The 20730-nt window shown below is 33.4% G+C and overlaps 3 protein-coding genes and 1 non-coding gene across 4 annotated transcripts; 1 reads left to right on the top strand and 3 right to left on the bottom strand.

Annotated features, from left to right (window-relative positions):
* Nucleotides 1–10650: 10650 nt before the first annotated feature.
* Nucleotides 10651–10723, bottom strand: TRNAF-GAA. Its single transcript has one exon. It is a non-coding gene; the product is annotated as a tRNA-Phe (tRNA).
* Nucleotides 10724–11196: 473 nt separating this feature from the next.
* LOC120078447 (probable L-type lectin-domain containing receptor kinase VII.2) lies at nucleotides 11197–13766 on the bottom strand. Its single transcript, XM_039032718.1, has one exon. It carries the CDS (start codon nucleotides 13597–13599, stop codon nucleotides 11548–11550), a length of 2052 nt encoding a protein of 683 aa, XP_038888646.1. The 5' UTR covers nucleotides 13600–13766; the 3' UTR covers nucleotides 11197–11547.
* A 1713-nt stretch (nucleotides 13767–15479) lies between these two features.
* On the top strand, nucleotides 15480–16638 carry LOC120078600. Its single transcript, XM_039032884.1, has one exon. It carries the CDS (start codon nucleotides 15623–15625, stop codon nucleotides 16139–16141), a length of 519 nt encoding a protein of 172 aa, XP_038888812.1. The 5' UTR covers nucleotides 15480–15622; the 3' UTR covers nucleotides 16142–16638.
* A 937-nt stretch (nucleotides 16639–17575) lies between these two features.
* Nucleotides 17576–18916, bottom strand: LOC120078599. Its single transcript, XM_039032883.1, has one exon. It carries the CDS (start codon nucleotides 18636–18638, stop codon nucleotides 17913–17915), a length of 726 nt encoding a protein of 241 aa, XP_038888811.1. The 5' UTR covers nucleotides 18639–18916; the 3' UTR covers nucleotides 17576–17912.
* Between the last annotated feature and the right edge of the window lie 1814 nt (nucleotides 18917–20730).

Below are 20730 nucleotides of genomic sequence, written 5' to 3'. Positions count from 1 at the left end.
TTGTCTAATGATTATTCAATTATAGTATAATAATATAATATATTCAATTTGTTGTCTAATGATTATTCAATTATAGTATAATAATCTAATATATTCAATTATAATCTAATGATTATTCAATTATAGTATGATTATTAGCTCTTTTTTCTCTTTTTTTTTTTATATATTTCTATGGAAAGTTCAAATAAAGTGAAGACTCTCGCTTTCTTCTAAGATCTCGTTCTCTCAGTATCGCTCTCTCCTAAGATCTCGCTCTATCTTAACTCGCTCTCTCTTATCTCGTTCTCTCACTCTCGCTCTCTCCTAAGATCTCGCTCTCTCAGTATCGCTCTCTCCTAAGATCTCGCTCTCTCGCTCTCGCTCCTCACTCTCACTCTCTCTCAATATCTCGCTCTCTGTTATTGTTGTTATTTTTCCATTAATGATTACTAGCTTTCATTTCTTCTGGAACAATCACAAACACTTTTTTTATTATGGATCTACTATAAAAAACTCAATGCGTAATCTTAGCATTCAATGTGTATTCCTGAATAATCTCATTTTTTAATTATTCAACCATTTCATTTTACCAAGTTCAATGTTAGTCAGATTAGTCAATATAAACTAAATCTCGCTCTCTTCGACATTTTCGCTTTGAATCCGCTCTCTCCTAAAATCTCGCTTTGAATCTCGCTCTCTCTTAAAATCTCGTTCAACATCTCGCTCTCCTATTATCTCACTTTGAGTCTCGTTCTCTCTTTAATCTGTTTCAGCCCACTTATCTCCTTAATCGCTTTGAAGTTTCGACATGTGTGTAACCTTCGACAACCTAATATACAAAATTTTGTTCGTAGACAAAGCTAATTCGGAATTGTCTTTCATTCCAAGGCATAACTTGTATCCATGCGCTTCATATTCGCCTGGAGTTTGCTCCCAGAAATATAGCCATCCCCACCCCCTCATGTCAATTCCACAAGCCTCCGTCTAATTCGAAATGATAACAAAATGCATAGGTTGTTAGAAGCAGCTCGAGTACACAGATACATATAGTATACCATCTCATTACTTTATTTCCTCTATGAGGGAAAAAGAAAAATAATAAACCTGCAATTTTGAGGGTGGATGTGTGTCGAAACTTCAACCTTCGACAACCTAAGCGAGATTCGCGAGATTTCCCTTGTCGAGGGTTGAAGTTTTGGCCTATGTATTGTTTCCAAGTTTTTCTTTGTTCGTCGAGTTCTCAATGTTCGATCTCCACATTAGTCGAGTTCTCAACGTTTGACCTCTAGCCTCGAACTCCCAAAACAACAATATTTCTCTAATAAGTTTCAAAACAACAATATTTCTCTAATAAGTTTTGAAAACAACAATATTAATATTAAAGGTCCAAATTTGAATCTATAGCAACTTTTAAATTTGCATTTGAGAGAATGTCAAAACAAAAAATTAATAAGATTTATAGCAAAGAGCCATTACTACACGTGATCTAATGTTTTTTTAATTCGATAATGTCCTTAATAGTTTCCAAAAAAAACCTTTTAAACAAGTTGTGTTGATGAACGTTTAAATCCGACGATTATCTTCCTAAAAATTTGTTTTTAAAATTAAAATTGGAAAGACCTTAAAACAAAATTTTTATAAATCTTATCCACCGATTTGAATTCATATCTGAAAATTGGATGGGTTCAAAACTGGAAAGCACTTGAAGAGAGTTGTGTAAATTAAAAAAGCTTGGCGAAATATTTAATTTGAGGGGCAATAAATATTTTCATGGGTAAGGCCAGATAGTTAAAGATCAGATAATGTTATGTTATCTAATTGATGGAGAGATATATGGATTTATCATTCATTTATGTTAAAGTTGAGTTGAAGACCATTATATTTTAAATTCCTTCAAATACAAGGCATTTGCTAAAATCTAGAATTTTGATTCTTAAACTTTAAATATTTTGCAATTTCAAACTTTTATAATTATAATATATATATTTTATATATTATTATATTATAGCTTAAAGTTTCAAAGGAAATTCTCCATTCTCTCAAAAATAGACCATTCATTAGTGCAATCTTCTCCCTAATTTGGGTCATTTTCTTTTCTCTATTCTCTCAATTTCGATTTTCTTCTCAATAGTTTCTGGAGATTCTACCAAAATCAGAGTGATTTTGCGTTCAATTCTCTTCTCCATTCCATTCGACAGGAGTTTCTCTTTTGTTCGATTTTCTGTTCAATTTTGCATTTGATGGCAATTCTTTTCCCTGTTTCCTGTGTTCGATAGTTTCCTTGCATTCGATAGTTCGATTTCTGACACGCTCCTTATGTAAGTAAATTTCTTCTTGGATTTGTTGGTATGATCAAATTTAATCTAAATTTATGGCTTTGTTCTCAATTTTTTTCTCATCCTCTCAATTTATGCTTTTGTAGGCATGATTCATCTCCATTTAGGCTTCTTACCCGTGCATATTGTTAAGTTTTCATCAGTTTTTCCATTTAGCTTCATCTAATTTTTTAAATTGGATTTAATTTGTGCTTTTGTAGGCTTCATTGTTGATTATACTAATCGATTTGATGATTGTTGTTTAATTTAAATTTGATTTATCTCAGAGGAAGAATTGCACACAAATCATCTTCTTTGATTTTTCTTTTGAGGCTCTATGAGTTCATTTTCCATTTAGGTCGAGGCTTCATTTTTTCTTTTTTTTACAAACAATGATGGACTTCTCATACGAGTTTATCACTGATATTAATCTATTAATGATAGACTCGTATCCTAGTCATCAATGATATTAGTCTATCACTGATAGACCCTGTCTTCTATGTTATGAGTGTAATAGTAGAATCATAACTGTGATTTGTATTTTTTTTTTTTTTTGCAGTAATCTGGAATTATGATTAAGTAGTTGGAAACCATGCTAATTGGAAGTCTATAGGGACAACTCAAGCAAAGAATAACAAAGAATATTATCAATTAGAAAGGAGAAAAGCCACTTAAAATGCAATCATTATCATCGTGCTGGTCACAATCGTAGAAAGTGTAAATTTAAGCCATTTTTACAGTGATGTAGGCATTATATTGTTAATACGAATCATTCTTCTTGAGGAATAAAGAACATCTTTTTTCCTTTTTTGTTAATAGTAAATGCATTCAATTTGTTTGTGACTCGAGTTTTTCATTGATAACCTACAATTTTTGTCAATACATTTTGAAGTTTTAGTGACTAGTAGGGGTGGTCATTCAAACCGTAAAAACCGAACCGTTTCTATTGTAAGATTATATAAGTAACAGCGGAAGCGCAATGATCATCTAAGCACTCTAATTCACTAATTTTAGCAAAATATAAAGCATGCTCTTGCAAAAAACAAGTGAGTTTCAAGACATACCTCTTGTAGAACTTCTTCAAATCTCCTTCTCCAACTGCTATCTTCTTCAAATCTTGTTGCAGATCACCTCAAGATCTTTCCCACTATTCTCTTGGTACTCTAGATTGAGTTGTGGGACTCAAAACAAACTTGAATCAAGGGATGAAGGAGAAATGCTCACCGTAGTAATCTTGTTGAAGAACCCATTCTTCAACCCGAATTTTCTCTAAAATTCTCTATAGATTGCATCACCGAATTTCACTCCAAACTCTTCATTATATTGCATATCAACATGCAAAGGAAAGAGTTACATGAGTTGCAACTCATGCTTGGAGAAGACAAGGTAAAGTTGATTACATTTTGTGTGAGCAACTTGAAAGATGGATAATGGAAAACCCAATTTTTCCATTTGTGTTTTGCTTTTTTAATTTTCAATTTTTTATCTCAAAATCAAAATTTGATTTTATAAAATCTATTTTGATTTTAAAACTAAAAAATTTTAATTAATTTAATAAATTAATTATTAAATAAAACTTAATTAATTTAATATCAAATATTAAATTAATTTTAACATATATTCATCTTTATATATTTAAATCATATTTAAATATATAAATTCTCCTATTTCGTTTAGTTCTCAAATTAAACAAGTAATTATATCCCATATAATTACTAATTCCCTAAATTCTAATTTGAACGATTCAAATTAACTAATCACGCTATTCTAGAGTCAGTCTGTTATGAGTTAGTAGGGGGACCTCACGGACCTACAAATCATAGGCTCCAACGATCCGAGATTAATTGGTTGAATTCATTAGACCAAATTAATCCCCATTCGTTAACTAATGGGTCACTCCACTAAAGCCCATTGTTGCACTCCCTTCGCTGTAGATATATTATGTCCACATAATTTAACCACAATCAGCAAGTCGACCTTTCATAGGTTGTTCGTAATAACGGCTGGATCAAATATCTGTTTTACCCCCAAGATTACATCTTATTCCTCAAGGTCCTATTGATCCTCTAATGAACAATTGGTTTGTGATTCAATCACTAAACCATACTCTCTCAGCCTAGTGAGAGGGTAGGGCCCCTTGTTCAAGACCTGGATTTAGTACTTGAGAGAATGTTCTCCTATCCCTAAATCGGGTAGGCGTGAACTCCGTCTTCCACCCTATCTCCCCAGCTATCTATCCGATCTTATCCTTGAAATGGGAGTCTTATTGAGCTGGCACTGTTGAGTCAACCCTCACCTATGCAAATCTAAGGGCAATCCCAAATAAACAAAAGTTCATAGTTAGCTCAGGTTTAAGATCAAGTTACCTAGGTCATCTAGGTGAAATAGTCAGTCTTATATAGTAAACAGTGTCATAAAGTAAGAATGACTTATTTCTTGGTCCTGATCTTATGCAAACTCATTGCATAGGACGCTCTTGATGGATCTCTTAACGAAGAGCATCCATGAGCGCCGTCGGATCTCTCTAATTTCATCGTGACCGAAATACACCAAATACATTCGAACATATAGTTATGCAAATATATAGTAATTAACGGATTGCTTTGAACACTAAAAAGTAAGGGAAAGAGTTCGCATACCAGTTAAATACACTCTTCAAGCTTTGGAACTCAACGCAGTGGAAGACCTCTACCCGATCAATAAACGCCTAGCAAATACGCCGGTTGTAGCAGCACGAACAACCGCAAACAAAATAACGTAGTGAGGACGATACCACCAGAAAGGAGCCCTTGGTATTCTCGCCGTGAGAACCCAAAGTGTGGTCTTTGGTGAGTTTGGTAGAGGTAGGAGGAAGAACTGATCGTGTAGACGATAAGCAAGTGGGAGAGAATAGGAAGCTATCACATAGCTAGATGCTTATTATTTAGAAGAAACTACACGATCGTGTAGGTTTTACTGAACGATCGTTTAGGAAAAGGTATATGATCGTTTAGCAAACACGACATACTATACGATCGTTTAGGAAAGCTATCCGATCGTTTAGGAACTAGTGTGCGATCATTAAGGCGCGAAATATGCAATCGTTTAGGCGTTGAGCAACTGTCGTATAGGCTCTCGACTTATGTGATCGTTTACGTTTCCACACCAACGCAAAACCTTTTCGATCTTTTTCTGAACTTTTCAAAATGAAACAAAATTTTATTTTTATTCTTTGGTTATAATAATCGACGCGGTTTTCCCAATAACGCACGTCCGAGAGAGTTTTTAGGTTAATTATCATATAATTAACCAATTAAATTATTAATAAATATAATCATATTATATTTTTACCCTATAGTTTGATATCACATATTTACTATAGTAATTTCTCCTCTACTTGATATAAATCATATTTATATCTAATTTCCTCCAAAATAATGTATCTCAATACATTTAGCCAATTATATCATATATAATTAACCATTCTAATTATATCATATATAATCGAACTTTCTCTTGTCAATTTGAACATTTCAAATTAACCAAAACACTGATTCTCGACTTTATCCAAGCTATCCAGGGGACCTAATGGACCTGTGGCTCGAAGCTCCAACGGTCCGTGAATAGCTGCATAAACTCTTTAGCCACGAGATCCACCATCCGTTAACTATTAGGCATTCCACTAAAGACCAACAGTTTGAACTCTTCTTACCACAGATATATTTTTGTATCTATCGGATATAACCAATCATGAGTAAGATGACCCTTCACAGATGCTTGTAAGTACAGTTGGATCAAATTACCATTTTGCCCCTGTAGTTACATCTCACTCCTTAAGTATCACTGATTCCTCTAATGAACAATACAACATAGTCCAACTATGTGTAAACACCTCTCGGGCCAAGATAAGGTGTGTGGTGCAACATCGTTCAAGCCATGGAATCAGCCCTTAAAGGAGCTATCTATCTACTTATCCTTACCTCGGGGAAGGAGTGAATTCCATCTTGTGTAGCTGAGTTCCCAGCTCCCAAATTAGATGAATCCCCAAAATGGTAGGTTTGAATCGACGATCTGTCCACTCGCACCCATACAAATCAAAGAACCGCCCTCAATGGCAGGAGTTCCCAACTCACTCAGGATTGAGGTCATGTTACCTATGGTCACCCTAGTGAAGTGAAGTCTCTGTCATAACGGTGTTATATAACGAGACGTTAACACTTCGTGGTCAGGTCTTATACAAACTCTTTGTATAGGACACCCCCGCTTGCATGTCCCCAACACGAATGATCAGGATCAGACCATCTGTGACAAGTCACAACCTTGTGACCATTCCACAAAGCAGGCCACATCCGTAGCGTTACCGGAATAAAGTTTCCCTCCTATATCTATATACTAAAGACCATTTTGGTTATCACTTAAGACATGATCCATTTGTATGTCACCATATACATGCTTAAGTTACATACAGATAACCAGAGATTTTAAGTTTATTGGTTTGTGGTAAAGCAAACAAGACATGCAACTGAGCAAAATACAAGATGTGAAGTAAAATATCATATATTATACAACACAAGCGTTCGTACAAACTGTTTGCAAACTACAGGACACGAGACTTTAGGGCATCAACCCCAACAGCCCCCACTTCTCATGTCATAACATGTATGAATTAGGATCACATCGTATGTAGCATTTTATAACTCTTTGTAACAACTACAGAGTAGGCCGCATCAAATGGTGTTACCAGAATAAGGTATCAATCTTATTCACGTACCATATATCATTTTGACTATTTACTTGAACCTGATCCACCCTTATGTCTCCACATAAAGTTCAAGTACTCATACAATAGTCATAGGTTTTAGTTTATTGGATTTAGACTTTTATACAATTTATGAAATCAATAATAAATATATTGATTATTGAAAATGTTTATCATTTTACAAATTGTGAGTTTTAGAACATAAAACTTAACATCTAAAAATCGAACCGAACCAGAAATTCAGTGAAACTGAAAAATGCGGTTCGGTCCAGTTTGAAGAAATTTTGAAACCGAATTAATTCGGTTCGATTCGTTTCAATTTTGAAAATCGAATTTGAATCCAAATCGAACAGTTTTTAACTAATGTGTTTATTTATTTATATATTTAAAAAAAGAGTAAAACAAAACCATTTTTAATTTAAAGAACAAAACCGAATTTAAAACCGAACACAACTGTACCGTTTTTTAATTAAAAAAATATATAACATAGATTTTTTTAAAATGCCAAAACCAAATTTGAAATTGAACCGAACTGCATATATGTAGTTTGGTTCGGCTCAGTTCGGTTTCACATATTATAAAATTCAGTTCGATTCGATTTGACCACCAAACTGAATCGAACCGAACTGTTTCCACCCCTAATGACTAGTGTCATCACTATGATGAAAGTAGTAATAATATGAAGTAATAATGTCACTGGAAAGTCTGTCACTGATAGTTTCTATCGATGATAGACTTCACATGTATTAAAGAATAAAAGAAAATTTTCTCAATAAAAGCACAAATGCACATAATTTGCAATGATTCAACATTTTTCTATATTAAAAATACAAAATCAAGTATATATTAAAGAGAATGGCATAAATTTGAAGTATATCATTGATAGACCTTAGCACTCATTAAACAATAACATCTGTTTAATCCTCTACTTTTTCTCAATGGAAGCACAAACACACATAACTTGCAATGATTCGACCTGTGATCCAACGTTTTTCTATATCAACATGAAAAAACCAATTGCATATGAAGGTAATGTCACTGTGACATCTATCTCTAATATGGCCTATCATTGATAAACTTTCGTATAATTGATAGATTTTAGCATCCATTCAAGAGTCACAAAAGAGAGTTTTGTTTACCAGACAGCTTACTATTCCGGGAAAGCGAGAGTAAGTTTTACTCAATAGAAACATAAAGACACATAACTTGCAATGATTAAACTTGTGATCCAAAACTTTTCTATATTAATACGACAACATCATACAAGTGAAGGTAATGTCACTCTGAAGTTTATCATTAATATTTTCTATCACTGAGATACTGCAAATATCAAAAAAAAAAAAAAAAAAAAAAAAAAAAAAAAAAAAAAAAAAAAAAACTAAGGTACTACAATATCCACAAAACTATTGTAATACATCATTACATTTCAGAAATTTTCAAATCGAAACTAGGGGCACAATCCTTTATTCTTGTTTGTTTTGGAGAAGTTTTCTTTTGTTCTTTTGCATTCTTCTAGTCTCTTGCAATCTTCTGGTCTTTTACATTTCTCAACATTTACTTTGATGGTTTAGGTTGTCTCTTCGACCTAACATTTTCAGCATTCTTTGCTATTTCCAAAGTTTTCGTTCTTGTGTTTGTCTTTTCTTGAACAACCTGAAATGTCAATATTTAATTAGAAGTTTATAAATATATATTGAGTCTATCAGTCTTAAAACAATATAGCAAAAATGATAATCATAATACATCCACTTTGTTTGTTATGTCATGCACCATTTTTTTTTACCTATTTTCACGTTGATTGTCTTTTTCTTTGTTATTATCTCCAATCTTTTGTAGATATTAATATTAGTATACAAATGAAAAGAATCATAGAAACTGTCAATAGTCTATTAGTGATAGTTTAATTATACTAAGAATAGTCTATTAGTGATAAACCTATCACTGGTAGACTTCAATTACAAACACACTTGAAATCTAAGAGAACATCCTTCAAGCCTTCAATGATGGAAACTTATCATTGATAGACTCTGATCAACAACGCCAAAAATACAACAACGAAATTATGCATTTAATTATATTCTATGAACATAAATTCAACATCCTTCAAGACTATTGATGATAGAAACCTCACTGATAGACTCTAATCAACAACACCAAACAACAACAATAGTGAAGCTATGAATTTACTTACATCTTATGAAAATTAATTCAACACCCAAGTCTATCAATGATAGGAAAAAAAAAACTAACTAAACTATACATTTACTTAGTTTCCATGAAAATAAATTCAACATTCTTGAAGTCTATCAGTGATAGAAACCTATCACCGACGGACTCTAATCAATAAAGAAGCCGACAATGGAATTAAATATTTACTTATTTTTTAATGTGATTTCATGGCCGATTACAATGCTATTAGAGAGGAATTTTACTAGAAATTGACTGATTTTCTCATGCAGTCAATGATTTAACGGCTGATTTCTCTTGCACAATCAATTGATGGATGGAAACAGAACGTTGACTAATGGATTTGGAAACATTAGAGATGGGCGATGAAACATTAGGGCTTTTAATCGATGAAACTGGGAGAAAAGGTTTAGGGTTTTAAAAAAAAAATTAAAATAATTTTGTTGATGAAACCAAAGAAATGTTAGGGCTTCTAGTTGATGAAATTGATCGTGAGCTTGTATTAAAAAAAAAAAAAAAAATTGAAGCGAATGGATGGATCATGAAGATGGAAGATGGATGGAAACGAATCGTCGACGGGAAGAGGATTTTGTGGATAATGGAGAAGAATGATGAAATATCATTAGGGAGATCGTGGAGTTGAAATGACTAGAAGAAGGGATTGTTGATCGTGGGTTGCACTCATGGGTTTTTTAGTCTTTTAGCATAGACGGAAGTTAAGTTCTACCATCTTTACAATTATTTTAGATTTTTGCTATATGTCCAATTAAGTTAGGCCAAATGGACAAATTTGCAAGCCCTAATTTCTCCCCCATTTGGCTCTCAATTTTAGTTGAGAGTGATGTGCCTACCTCTCTATTTGGTAGCTCATGCACCAACAAAAAGGATAGTTAAGGTACTTCTTCAATAATAAATTGACTTTAACTTTTGTTAAACTTTTTTTTTCCTTTCAATACACTATATTTAAGTTTAGCTATTTCTTTTAAACATAGGAAAATTGGTTACCCTTAGTATAGTGTATTTGTGGGATGGGGACTAAAAATTATTTTGAGTGTTGTGCTTCGTAGGTTTTTTTTTTTAATTAAGTTTTATGTTACTATGGTTAATAGAATCTTGATAGTTATGATTTGAATTTTAGATTTTTTGGATTAGTTACTATTTTAATAGAATATTTGATTTTTAATATGCAATAAATTCTCAGTTATTAAGATTTGAATGAGGGATATTTTGGTCAATTGCTAATTATAACTCTAAAAATCACTCCAGTCAACCCTAAAATTCATCCAAAAATATGTTTATGCTTATATTTAAGAAAAGAAAAACACAGTGGCCGAATTTTCACGTTGATTGCCCATGAAAATATGGGCCGGACTTCCGCTCCATAGCCCAATAATGTCTTCGGTATGGAAAAAGTAAATTTTTGAAAAGTATTGCGGTGAGCGTGGATCGAACACGCGACCTTCAGATCTTCAGTCTGACGCTCTCCCAACTGAGCTATCCCCGCACTGTTGTAAGCAATCAACCTTATTTAATTTATTTGTTTCCGTCAAGATTGCGATTGTCATAAATGTAAACTTTTAGGTCCATGGTGTAAACCACCACCTCTCCATATTTTAGAGAAAATTATAGAATCAAAAGATTCAGGAAAAAACTTAAATTAATAAATAATTACTTTTGTACTTTTTAACACAAGTTCAAATACTATATTATATTCACATGGGCCATTGGGTATCATTTTTCTTTCATATTTTTTATGCTTCCAAGACTTTTTTTTTTTTTTTTTTTTTTTTAACAATATAATGAAAATATCAATTTATCCTTAATATCAATATCAAATCCACGGAATATATTAGAAATATCAACGAAAATAATGACTTGTGGACGAAAATTGAATAATATGAAGATAACTAATTTCAAGATTAAACTATAAATTAGAATAAATGACAATAATTTCAAGAATGTGACGAAGTAGAGATATAGAGAAACGAGAACATTCTATATAAACTGATTCAATTATCCCACATCACATAATGTCCCAAAAAAATAACATTTTCTTCAGCCTATTGTAACCCTAAAAACATAGATTACAATGTTCCAAAATCTCACCCAAAAATTCTGATCCCTAATTCAAATGCCTGAATCTAGTAACCTTATATATATATATATATAGAAAAGAATCAAAATAAATAAGTACAATCATATCATCAATTAAACATAGTATAAACACTGAGTTTACATATCTAAGACCACAATCTGTTGTGTCAATATTTACATATCTAAGACCACAATCTGTTGTGTCAATATTAAAACAATCAAAGTTATCTTCTGCTAGCGGCCACTCTTTAAAATATCAGATTCGATGAGCGATGTTGAAGATGAAGATGTTTTGATTTCTTCAAACGTTGGATGATGTTGCTGAGAATTGTTGCCTTGATAAATCTCAGACATTATTCTTGTTGATCTTAATCTATTTAACAATCCATCATTTGAACCATTTCCATTTCTCTCATACAAAATATTCACAACTTGTTGCATTGTTGGCCTTGCAACAGCTTCATTATGTGCACATAATAACCCCAAACAAACCATTCTCTCCATTTCATCCTCATTCCAACTTGTTTCCTCAACTTTCAATCTCTCATCAACTGCTAATCCAATCTCATTCCTCTCCATTAATCCTCTAACCCAATCTATCAACCATGGCTTCCCTTCTTCTATTGCTCTCCTCCCACAAACAACCTCCAAAATCAACACTCCGAATCCGAAAACATCTGATTGTGAAGATACTCTCCCTGTTCGAACCACCTCCGGCGCCATATACCCAACAGTTCCCATTACACGAGTTGTGTCTGCCGTTCGTTCATGGGGTTGCATTCGAGCCAACCCAAAGTCTCCTAACCTTGCATTCATGTCCTTGTCAAGTAGCACATTGTTCGACTTTATGTCTCTATGCAGAACCTTGGAATCCCAACCTTGGTGTAGATATAGCAACCCTGTGGCTACATCTCTCAAAACTTTCATCCTTTTCTCCCAACTCAGCATTTCATTCTCATCACACTCAAATAGTTTCTTGTCTAAACTTCCATTTTCCATGTAATCATACATTAAGATTAAGCTTCCTTTCTCCTTCTTACACCATCCTATAAGCTTTACTAGATTTCTATGCTTTAATCTTCCTAAACTTGAAATCTCAGCTACAAACTCCCTCATTCCACTCTCACCTTCAACAGAAATTCTCTTCACAGCAACTTTTGATCTCCCTAATGTCCCTTTGTAGACCTTCCCATTTCTCCCAAACCCAATCACATTGGCTTCTGAGAACCCATCAGTTGCTTCATAAACATCTTCATAAGTAAACCTATGTGGCCAATATTCTAACTCCCAATCTTCAATTTCACCATCCTTTGGTTTCTTTCTTCCCCTCCTTTTGATAATTACAACAATATAGATTACAAAACAACAGATAATCACAAGTCCAACACCCCCCAGAGTTATCCCCAATATGAAAGCTAATGAGTCAAAAATGGAGCCCCCCTTTTGAGGAACAAAAGATGGCAAATCTGTTATTACTAAAGCATCAGCAATAGATAAGTTAGAGGTACTAAAACTCCAAGATAATATCTTATGGCTTTGAACTAATTGCCCTGTGGCTGCTGTAAATCCTACATACATTTCATCCAAAAGCAATCCAGAGAACTTAACAGACAGTGATATCAATGGCCTTCTAGGCCTTATCATTCCCACTTCAGCCATTGTAATATTAACTAAAGAATCTAGACAGTCAATCCAAACCTGATAAGTTTCTCCATTATTGATCTTCAATTCCTTGAACTCTCCATCATCTGGTCCACTCCAAAACCCTGCTGCAGAGGAAACAGTAGATTCAAGAGAATTCAAATCCACGCCCACATGGTTATCATTGGTATCGTTGAACTCCACATTTTGGAACGAATCGAACTCAACAGCGAAGACATGGTTATTGGGGCTGCCATTATTGGTGAAATTGAAAAGCCCCAAATGCTGAGCCGAGCTGGTGCCGTTGATTCCAGCAAAGGGTGTGAAGAGAAAAGCAAATCCATGGCCAGGGAGAAGATTTGGCTGAGGGGCAACAGAGAAAATGAAAGAAGTCGCAAAGGAAAATGAAGAATTGGAGAAATGGATCGGAATTTTGAAAGGGTAAAGAGCACGGCCGATGGTGAAAGGGGAATTTCTAGTGAGGATAAGAAGAGAAGAATCAATGGTGGCGTTGCCGAAGAGCAAAGTATTAGTGGAAGTGAAATTGGTGTTGAAGACAAACTCTGTAGCTGAGGCTGAGATGGAAATGGAGATTAGAATCGAAACTACGGCGCAGAAGAGAGTGGGTGAAGAAGAAGAAGACATGATGCGGGAATTGGGGAAGTTTGTAATGATCAAAAGAAGTGTTTGGATCAGAAATAGGAGAGAATTTGAAGAAGATGAAGTGGGAAAAGCCAAAAAAATGCCGATGAACGACAATACAAGTATGAATAAGGGATAGAGATTAGAGATGAGATGGGTTCAACCAAAAAGGTGATTCGAGTCAACAAAAAAAAAAAGCCATGAAATTATTGTCAAAACAGGCATAAAGAGGATTGATTTTTTTTAAAAAAAAATATTTCAAATACTAGTCAAATATATATATTTATTTTATTGGGTTAAATGGCAAGATCGGTTACTATAATTTAGAAAAGAAAAAAAAAATTAGAATTTAGTCGATAAAATTTTATGAAACCTTTAAAATAAATATAAATTTTGTTATATCTATAAATAGAGAATTTGAATTACAGATCTCTTGGTCCTTAATATATTTAGCAGTTAAGCTAAACTCTTGTTTGCGAAAAAATTAGTATATTATTTATTTATACTTACAATATAAATAATATCGTAGAATCTTAATTTGACACGCAGATGAATGGTATGAGAACATATTTGACATTGACTTAGTGTTTTATTTCATTAATTATATGCATAACTTTTTTTTTCTTAAGTCAAAAGTTAAATAGCCCATGCCATACAACAAATACTAGATTTTCCATCATGCTTTCATAAACTATGATTAAGAAAATTAATTAAAAAAATTAGCCCAACAATAAAAAGGAAAGCACACAATTCGGGTCGAAAAAATTGGGTTCGTCTTTAGTTTATTTAGAAAATATCAAGTCGCGTCATTGATATCTTCATAAATTAAGATCTTTATAATTGTATGTGTCCATTAACTACATCGATGTACATTTAATAAATAGGAATCCATTTGTTATTTTATATCTATTATTAGGAAATCAAAATTCTTGATCTATTTATTTTTCCTCTCTTAGAATTTCCTAAGCTAGTTCATATCATTTTCAATTACATTTGATATTTAATATTTGGTAATAGTTGTAAAGTTAATACTTACCAATTTTAATTGCACTAAAAAGATAGGAAATACTAACTTTGAACTATAACTCAATATTTAATATTTAGTCACAAGATTCAAATTTTTAATTTTTTTTTTATCGAGGCTATAGATTTTTTTCCGCTTGAATTATACTAAAGATAATTAATAATAAAAATAATAATTATAAAGATAATACTTACCTGGAGGCTAGAGTAAACAAGCAAAGTTGAATTATACTAACAATAACTAATATTAAACAATAATTATAAAGCTAATACATAGCTAGAGGCTAGAATAAACAAATAAAGTTGATTCCTTAATTTTCAAGGTTTTTGTAATAACGATGTACAAGATAAAAAGTCAATGAAAATTCAAACATCTAATATTTAGATCGAGAATATGAAATCTTAACTTAGTGACATATTGCTCGTTTTTGCTTTCAACCATTTACTTTAACTAATACTAGAAATTATTTTAGTACAATAAAAAATAAAAAAATCAAAACTACAAATTTCTTGATTGTTAATACATCAATATATCAATTAAGTTAGGCTAGGTTTGAGATTATAACTAGAAATTAGATATAATATCATTAGAAAATTCTCATTCATACATACGCAAGTAAATTAAATGGAAACCCAAAAATGAAAATATTCTTTGAAGCTCAAAGAATTAACAAAAGCTAAAGCTCAATACAATCCTTTTGGTTTACCCATCATTAAAAAAGAAAACATACCCATCCATCTATGTTCATGGCGCGTGTAGTACACCTTCCAATAAAAAAAACCCATTGAACTAATCCATTGGAAAGTGAAACACACAGCACCAAAACAGAGAGTGGAGTTTTTATGAGTTTCTTTACCTTCACCATCTCTTCTCTTACAAATACCCTCTGCTTTTCAATCCTCTCACTGCCCTTAACACCGAAAGAGGAAGAAACAGAAATCAGAAATCACTGAAATCATAGATTTAACAGATTTGGAAATCGAGGTGTTTTTACTTTTGAAAATGGAAGAAAACCCAGAAACAGCTTCACCACAACAAGCAATTCCTCAATCGTACTCTTTGTTTATGAGAGTGATGAGCAAAAGAAGAACATGGGTATGTTTATTTGTTGTAGTTTATGCTCTTCTTTTGTCATCTTGTTGGAATTTTCTTGTTTCTATACTGTCATGGTATAAATCTCAAGTGGAAGCTTCTTCTTCTTCTTCTTCTTCTTCTTCTTCTTCATTTGGGTGGCCCGCGATTTATGCTTCTTTGCTTCTTGGGGGTGTTTTTGGGGTTCTTTCGATGATGGCTGCACTGGCTGTGATGATTCCAGCTACGCTTGTGACTTGGATTGCCATTGTTGTGTTGCTTTATTTCTTTGGGAAGCCAAGGAGGATGTTGGTGGTGGAAGGGAGGAAGATTACTAAGGAGATTTTTGGAGTCGTGGTTAAGATTTTGTTGAAGGAAGGGAATTTGGTAGCTGCTGTTTGTGCTGTTTTGGGATACTTTGCACTTTTTAGGAAGACTAATGAAAGTTAGAGATACTGAAATCCAGACTAATTTTTGGATTTTGATGGTTAATTTTGGTGGGATGGAGGAAGAATTTAGGGTTTTAGATCAAATGGGTATTTGAGATTTCTGATGAGGGTTTGATTTGGTAAAGTTTTTTTTTTTTTTTTTTCCAATCATACTTTTAGGAGAAGTAATTCTATGGGTTCTTCTGACATTGTGTAATGGTGGGTATGATGGATTTGGGAAATTAATTGGGGTTTTAATGGTTTAGATCTTCCTTGTGACTGTAGGGTTGTTGGGTTTATATGAATTAAAAACACTCCTCTCTTCTTTTTAGATTGAGTTCTCCCCCAGAAATGCTTCATCATGACTAGAGATTTACAGTTCTCTTTTTTTCTGTAATGAATGAAAGAAATCCAGGGAATTTACTGGAATTTTAAGAAGAGATTTTGATAGGGATGATTCAAATTTCATCGTTTGACTCATTTTGAAAATAATATTACAACTTTTTTCGTGTTCATGCTCCTCTTTTCTTGTACTCGCATTCAACTAATTCAATGCAACGGTAATATTAGATTGAGAAATCATACAAACAGTAGTGGACAAATTGTCGCATATACGCTATATTCTATTCCTACTAACCATATCAGCGGATATCTTTCATAGCTCCTTCCTTATTCTTTCATCATTTTTTGTCCTATTCACGTAGAATAAGGATCAACTAAAGAGTTAACCTACCATGCATCCTTGCTTCATGCTAGTAATCTATCTACTTTCCCATTAAAACTAATCTATCTACTTTCCCATTAAAACTCTTTCTCCCCACTCTCTCGTACACATGCTCATGCTCGCCACTCAAAAAATCATTGGCAGTGGTTCAAACATCACAAAAGGGTATTTGTTGTTTTTTAGATATAGATCAAAGGACATTTTAGACATGAAATTTGTTGCAAAAATCACTTATTAAAAAGTGTGTTTTGAAATTATTCTAATGATCATGATAAAACTATGGTAAAAATGCCGAACTGTGGAACAATAGGTCACTGTTTGTCTGTCATTGTCAAGGAACAAAACATGGCCTGACTTAGAAGTCAAAACAGTTCATCCTTTGTTTGGTAAAGTAAAGGCTCCATTGGCCTGTCGCAACAACAAACAATTCAATTAAATGCAAACCAGAAACAAAAATGCTGTCTTAGCTAAAGGGAACAGTTCTTTCTTTGTTTTTGTAAAGAAATGATGATTACAAGACCTGTAGCAAGTTACAACACAACAACCAACAACAAAAGGCCCATCCTTTTGCAATGAAAATACCTTGCAGATGGTTTGAGTTTTTTTAACTTACCAAAGAGGCACCAAACAGATAAATCACCTAAAAAGTTCCCTACATTAGGTTCTTCACTAAATTTGTTAAAGAAACAGAGATCTTTAAAGAAATGGAATGAATTGTGAAGACATTACATATTCATAAATCTCTGCGGCATTCTTTCAAACACCTTGTCAGCAGCAAATTGAGTTTCACTTTAAGCTTCGTTCTCCATGTTTAACCTCCAAAAAGAGTTTTTTTCCCCCTAAGATCTGAATTGAGGGGTTGAATTTTTGGGTTTTCCCCTTTGAATTGAACAAACCCAGAAGGCAAATCTTCTAACAATTTCATCGAAAAGATCAGATAATTGGAGGAACCCACGCTCATTTTCATATTTCCACAGCCAAACAAGGAAATGAACAACATTACAGGACTTGGCTCAGTTTTGAAAATCAAAAACCAAAAAGAAAAACTACACTATATTCATATACTGAATCAATTTAATCCACGCTTATTAGCCAATCTAGGAGAAGTTCTTGTCGCAGAAACAGAACCAGACTCCATTTTTCCACCATTCTTCCCCTTTCCTCCACTCTTCGTCTTTTTCCCTTTATTGTTTTCATCGTTAATCTCCTCAACGATCTTCATTACAGATTCACCAACCCCATCGATCTCCGAGCTTCTATCCCTCGAACCCTTCAATTGATTCCTCTTACTCTCTGCAGCCACTCGATCAAAATCGTCTCCCAGCTTCTTCACCAACCTCCTCTTCACAACCCCAATCACTTCCTTATCCATGCCAACATCATCATCCTCATCTTCAAACAGAACCATCAATCGCCGTCTCTTGGTTGCAATCGGTGCTGGCGGTGGAGATACAGATTTCGCCTTCTTCAATTGGCGGTTGGCATTGGCTCCGTTATCTGGGTCAGATCTCTTTGGCGCAGAGTCCAGTTTCTTGGCTCTAAGCTTCTCCTTGGCAACCTTCTCGCGCTCGGCTCGAAGCTTGTGAACATTACCTTCGATCCGACCTTGAAGCCTGAGGCGATTGAAGCTGAGGCCACCCATTGACCAATGAGCCTCGTTCGCCCATGAGAGGAGTGGATCGAGGACCGGCGTCGGTGGATCGACACGCTCATCGTTGAGCTTGACGTCAGTGTAGTAGCGGGGACGAGGGAGGCTGCTGCCGTAGAACTTACCGGGGCCGAGAGGAACCACCATGGTGGAGATATGAAAGGGAAATTTAGGGAAAGAGAAAAGGGAAATTGGGACAAATTGTAGAGAAATTGGAGATGGGATTGGATGATTATGGAAGAGAAGTTTTAGGGTTTATATAGAGAGAGAGGGAAATGGCGGGAAGGGAAGGTTTTGGCGCGAAGGCTATGGCGCCACAATTTGGAATGCCTTTGCTTTTGGTAACCTATTCATTGATTCATGGATTTCGGAAGTCACGTTTTATTTATAAGCTTTTTTCTTTTCTTTTCTTTTTTTCTTCTTCTTCTTCTTCTTCTTCTTCTTCTTTTTTTTTTTTTTTGGCCTTTTAAGATTTTGGTTTTCTTAATTCAATAAATCTAAGCATTGAGATAACCTTTGACCATATGAAGCTTTGTGACTATTTTCAGAAATATCCTTACAAATCGCAAGGTTACTTTTGAATTTTCGTAAATGTTTTAAAAATATCTTTTTGAAGTATAAATTATCTAAATTTTTTAGACAAAAATTTAGATATGAAATAGTGTGGCAGCGATCTAGAATGTAAATTTAGATCACCATATTGTCTTTAGGTCATCGCCACACTATCAATTTTTGTTCGAAATTGTAAAGAATTTTTATTCTAATAGTAGTTTTGAAACATTTGTGAAAGTTTGGGGTAACATTGTAACATTTAAATGTATTGAGGCATTTTAAAAACAAAAGGTAAAGTGCAATGGGTATTTATTATAATTTATCTAAAGTTTTATGTCTATTGAAAAAATTGCTAGTACTACATTCGTGGCTACTACTCCAGTTCATAATTTGACATATCATTGAATTGTATTTTCATTTATCTTGTGGATCCCACATAATTATTAAATTCTACTTTTGTGAAAAACTTTTCATACTATTGTAGTACTAGAAATTTTCTCAAGGGTGTTTGAGACCATGAGTAAGTAAGTTTGAAAAGTTATGAAATCTAGAAAATTAATTAGTTTGTGGGATCCACTAACTCCTCGGACAAATAAGGTTCTAGCAACTCTAATTTCTTGGGTACTCTAATGGATGTGGTCAAATAGAAACTACCTGCCACACATCCGTTGGAGTTAAATTTTTTATGTTATTACGATGGATGATATATATAATGAAATTGGGGGAGCCATGATGCTTGCGATATAAGCTTTTAAGGAATGTTCTTGGATCAGACGTGTTAATTGAAGCAACGATATTACATGAGTGAACTAACCTCATAATTGATGTAAGGGATGAAGTGGATTCCCTGATTCTATAGAGGCTACTCATGTGACATACCTGTTACGTCAATGAGGCAAAGTTGATTAGTGACGAGATCATAGACAATCCGAGACAAAGGTTTCACTACTAGTTTTACGTTCAAACTGTTTGCTGGTAATATGGCATCTTGTGATCTTACTTCCTATGCTAGTTGCAATTGTTAGAGTAAAATTTGTCTTGAAGATTATCCTTTTACGCTTTGTCTTAGTACCTTTATTGTGTCCTTTTTTCTTACTAATGTACTGAAAAAAAAAAAAAAAACAAACAAACAAACAAAATAATGGACCTACATGGTAAATTGGACTTTAGTTTATTCAAATAAACTGAAGTTTTTTTATTTAAAAATAAAATAAAATTTTAGTAGATTGGTGAATCAATCACTAACTATTATTGTGTATGGTGTGAAAAATGACTAATTAATATTACGTTTAAATATAAATTAATGGTTAAAGCATTTTAGGCTCAATTAAAAGAAAGGCTGAAGATTCAAATATCGATAACATAGGTGGTTGAACTACAGATAACTAAGAATGGTTACCTTTGATTTGGTTTTATATCAGATTTAAAATTAATTAAATTATATGGTGATATTAACATATGAATTATTCTTTTAATTATGTTTGACCCAAAGTCAATATTCATTATTTCATTGCTTGTTTGCAGATAGACATCTTTAATTTTGTTTTGAGAATCCTACTTGTGATAGTTAATTGACCCCATTTTGTTGAATAGGATGCCCAATTTGGGAGAAAGATTTTGTAATCTTCTTTACCCAACAATAATAAAGCATCTGAAAAGTGGATTATACTTGGTTTACAATATATAT

This window comes from Benincasa hispida, chromosome 5 (genome assembly GCF_009727055.1).
Source record: "Benincasa hispida cultivar B227 chromosome 5, ASM972705v1, whole genome shotgun sequence".
Taxonomy (NCBI): Eukaryota; Viridiplantae; Streptophyta; class Magnoliopsida; order Cucurbitales; family Cucurbitaceae; genus Benincasa; species Benincasa hispida.
This window is presented reverse-complemented; position numbering and strand designations above follow the sequence as displayed.